Source organism: Artibeus jamaicensis, unplaced genomic scaffold (genome assembly GCF_021234435.1).
Source record: "Artibeus jamaicensis isolate MK-2021 breed Jamaican fruit bat unplaced genomic scaffold, CSHL_Jam_final contig_384, whole genome shotgun sequence".
NCBI classification, from domain to species: Eukaryota; Metazoa; Chordata; class Mammalia; order Chiroptera; family Phyllostomidae; genus Artibeus; species Artibeus jamaicensis.
Window position 1 is genome coordinate 12,748,700 of NW_026521810.1, and position 836 is coordinate 12,749,535.

An 836-nucleotide genomic window follows, 5' to 3' on the forward strand; every position below is an offset into this window, starting at 1 on the left:
CAAAGGGTCACTGGTTCGATTCCCAGTCAGTGCACATGCCTGGGTTGTGGGCCAGGTCGCCAGTAGGGGACTCATGAGAGGCAACCACACAATGATGTTTCTCTCCCACTCTTTCTCCTTCCCTTCCCCTCTTTCTAAAAATACATGCATAAAATATTTTAAAATTTTAAAAAAGAAAGAAATCTTGTTTATGAGAAGTTCAAGAGTAGGCAGATTTGGCAGCAGTCACTGGGCAGATCGGACTCTTCTGGTTCCTCCGCTTCCTCAGCAGCCATGTCTGATACACCCGATATGGCCAAGATGGACAAATTTGGTAAACTGAAATTGAAGAAGACGGAAGTGCAAGAGAAAACTCCAGTGCCATCCAAAGAAACAACTGAACAGGAGAAGCAAGCAGGCAAATCATAATGACGCCCACACCACCAAATCACACTGTACATTCCACAAGCATTGCCTTCTTATTTTACTTCTTTTAGCTGTTTAACTTTGTAAGATGCAAAGAGGCTAGATCAGTTTAAGTGACTGCGCTGCCCCTTTTCACATCAGAACTACTGACAATGAAGGCCACACCTGCCTCTGACTGGCAGGGGAGGAAAAGAACTTGGCTGCTGGTGAAGGGAGAAGCAGGGTAGGACGACAGTGACATCCAGAGTAAAACCAGAGCTGGTCCAAGGTGTCCTGCAGGCTGTAAAATGGAATTCAATCGGAGTGCCATTTTTTTCATTACAATGATTTTAATTATTATATTTCACATTTTTAATATGCAAATAAAGAGTTTTAAGACCTGAAAAAGAAAGAAGTTCAAGAATAGGCAAACTTAAGCTGTGGTGACAGAA

At 42.8% G+C, this 836-nt stretch overlaps 1 protein-coding gene across 1 annotated transcript; it reads left to right on the forward strand.

The window, feature by feature from the left end:
• Positions 1-273: 273 nt before the first annotated feature.
• Positions 274-408, forward strand: LOC119052766 (thymosin beta-4-like). The gene has a single exon (XM_037150135.2). The coding sequence runs from the start codon at positions 274-276 to the stop codon at positions 406-408; it is 135 nt and encodes a 44-aa protein (XP_037006030.2).
• Positions 409-836: the final 428 nt, after the last annotated feature.